Source organism: Penaeus vannamei, chromosome 6 (genome assembly GCF_042767895.1).
Source record: "Penaeus vannamei isolate JL-2024 chromosome 6, ASM4276789v1, whole genome shotgun sequence".
NCBI classification, from domain to species: Eukaryota; Metazoa; Arthropoda; class Malacostraca; order Decapoda; family Penaeidae; genus Penaeus; species Penaeus vannamei.
The window spans coordinates 43,883,986-43,886,485 of NC_091554.1; the positions used below are offsets into that span (position 1 = coordinate 43,883,986).

The following is a 2,500-nucleotide window of genomic DNA, read 5'->3' on the forward strand; positions in this document are numbered from 1 at the left end:
CACTGTCCTGCTCCCTCTGTCTCTCTCTTCCTGTTGCTCTCTGACCCTCCTTCCCCAGCCTCTTCTCCTGCTCTTTCATCTTCTCCTTCCTCTCTTTTTCCTTTCTTTCTTCTTCCTTTCTCTCCTTCTTTCTTCCTTCCTATTATTTCCTTTACTTTCTCCTCCGTTCCTTTCTTCCCTCTTTCGCCATCCCTCTCCCTTTATTTCTCTTCCTCTATCTCCTTCCCTTCCTCCCCCAACTTTCACATCTTTCCCTTCTCTCCTCGCCCTTCCCTTCCTCCACCCCCCCCTCCTCCCATCACGCAAAACACTGTTATTGAGTCTCAGTTTACGCTTAAGAGTTGCAGGCTAATTTCATCCTTGCGCTTCCCTACCCGTAAGAGCGATTCTCGTCCGCTCACAGTCGAGGGCGAGGTGCGTGTAATGATGCATGCAAATTGCTTGTGTGTTTTGAGACCCATGTAATTAAGGCATTTCTTCGCTCCGTTGACGTCCTACACTGCCTGGACGTCTTCTGCTGCTTGGACGTCTTCTGCTGCTTGGACGTCTTCTGCTGTCCTTTCGCTGCGTGGACACTCTTCTGTCAAGCGAAGGTCACGCTAGTCTTCTTTTCTTTGGGATCTCTAGACAGTCTCGCCGAAGTCAGGTCAGCTGAAGGAAAGGTCACACTAGTCTTCCGTCCTGGAGTCCTTCGACGGGTATTGGTATGTGTTCCTCCCAAAGTATCAATGGTTTTCCAATGGTATCAATGTGTTTCCAGAGGTACCAAGTGAGTTTTCAATGGTATCAGTATTCCCAAAGATATCAGTACATTTTCAAAGGTATTAGTGTGCTCTAAAGACATTAGTATGTTTTCAGTAGTATATGTCCTTCCAAAACTATCTATTTTTTTCTAAATTTGTTCCTATGTTTATGTTTTTCTTAAGGTATGGGTGTATTCCCTATGGTATTGGTATCTTTTCTACGGTATTTAAGCATCATTGTATTTAATCGTATTGGAGGTATCAGTGTTTTTTCACTTGCACTCTTTCTATGGCTGTTTCTTCCTCTCTATTTGTTTTCTCTTCTTTTCGGTGTGTCTCTTTAGCTTTCGCTCACTGAGTCACCCTTTGTCTGTGTTCATCTATGTCTGTCTGTCTCCCCACCACCCTCCCCCACTCCTGTCTGTCTCTCTTTTCTTTGTCAGTTTAGTCTGTCCGTTTAAAGTACCACTTAAGTCAAACAGGTTTAATTTGTAAGTTAACACTGTGGCTTTATAATTTGTCCTACTGACCACTTGACGTCAAAGAATTATGCAGCCAGTTTTGTCAGTTGGTTTAAACAGCCTGTTTTGTTTGTCTGTTTCGTCGGTCAGTTTAGACTGTCGTTTTGAGCAATTGGTTTAGTCTGTTGGTTTAATCTGTCAGTTTTCTGTTGGCTTGAACAGTTTAGTCTATCGGATTAAGCTGTCAGTTTCGTATCTCAGTTTAAACAGTCGGTTCAAATTTGTATCAGTTTAAACAGTCGGATTAAGCTGTCAGTTTTGTCTCTCAGTCTAAAGAGTCGGCTAAATCTCAGTTTAAACAGCCGGTTTAATCTGTCAGCTTCGTCTGTCGGTTTGAGCAATCAGTCTGTTCTGTCGTTTTAAGAAGCCAGTTTCGTCTGCCGGTTCAGTGTCAGTCACGTCTCAGCCGCGTTCTCTCGGGCCTCTGATGTCTGTTGGTTTTTGCAGCTGCGGAAATGTCATCGCTCGCCCTGGTGTACTCGGGAAATCTGTTTAGAGACGATTTTTTTTCTTTCTCTTAGAAAAAGGAAGAAAAAAAGAAAAGAAAAAGGGGAAAAAAGGAAAAGAAAGAAAAAAGGAAGAAAAAAGAAAGAAAATGAAAACGGAAAAAAGAAAAAAGAAAAAGAAAGAAAAAAATATTGTTCAACAGCATGACAGTCGTATGGCTTGTTAAAATGGTATTATCATTATATTTGAATTCAGTGTAATGGATAAATCTATTTCTACATCAATATCTACAACTGTCGGTCTGTCAACTTCATTCCCCCTCTCTCTATATATATAGATAGATAAATAGACAGATAGACAGAAAGAAAGAAAGAAAGAAAGATAAATACACAGAGAAAGAAGGATAGATAAAGGGAGATAGAGAGACAGGTAGACAGAAACAAACAAAAAACTAGAGTGTTAGAGGGAAAAACAAAGCATACAACGCACATACTTGTTAAAATGGTATTATCATTATAGTGAATTCAGTGGTGGAGAAATCTACATCTATATCGTTATCTACAATATATATATTTATATATATTTATATATATATATATATATATATAGAGAGAGAGAGAGAGAGAGAGAGAGAGAGAGAGAGAGAGAGAGAAAGAGAAAGAGAGAGTCGTAGACAGAAACAGACAAAAAAAGAGAGTATTATAATAAAAAAAAACAAATCATACAACGCACATACAACATATCGCCAGCAACGTAAAAGGTGTACTTACAGCGTGTGTAGACGACCGA

General features: G+C 40.0%; 1 protein-coding gene across 3 annotated transcripts in view; it reads right to left on the reverse strand.

The window, feature by feature from the left end:
- Positions 1 to 2,500, reverse strand: part of Pxn (Peroxidasin) — a 241,787-nt gene that overhangs the window by 44,994 nt on the left and 194,293 nt on the right. For all 3 annotated transcript variants that reach the window (XM_070123060.1, XM_070123059.1, XM_070123058.1), the window contains exon 2: positions 2,482 to 2,500. This exon is cut by the window's right edge and continues 53 nt beyond it. In XM_070123060.1, the coding sequence (XP_069979161.1) occupies positions 2,482 to 2,500 (19 nt within the window). The remainder of the gene's footprint in view (positions 1 to 2,481) is intronic.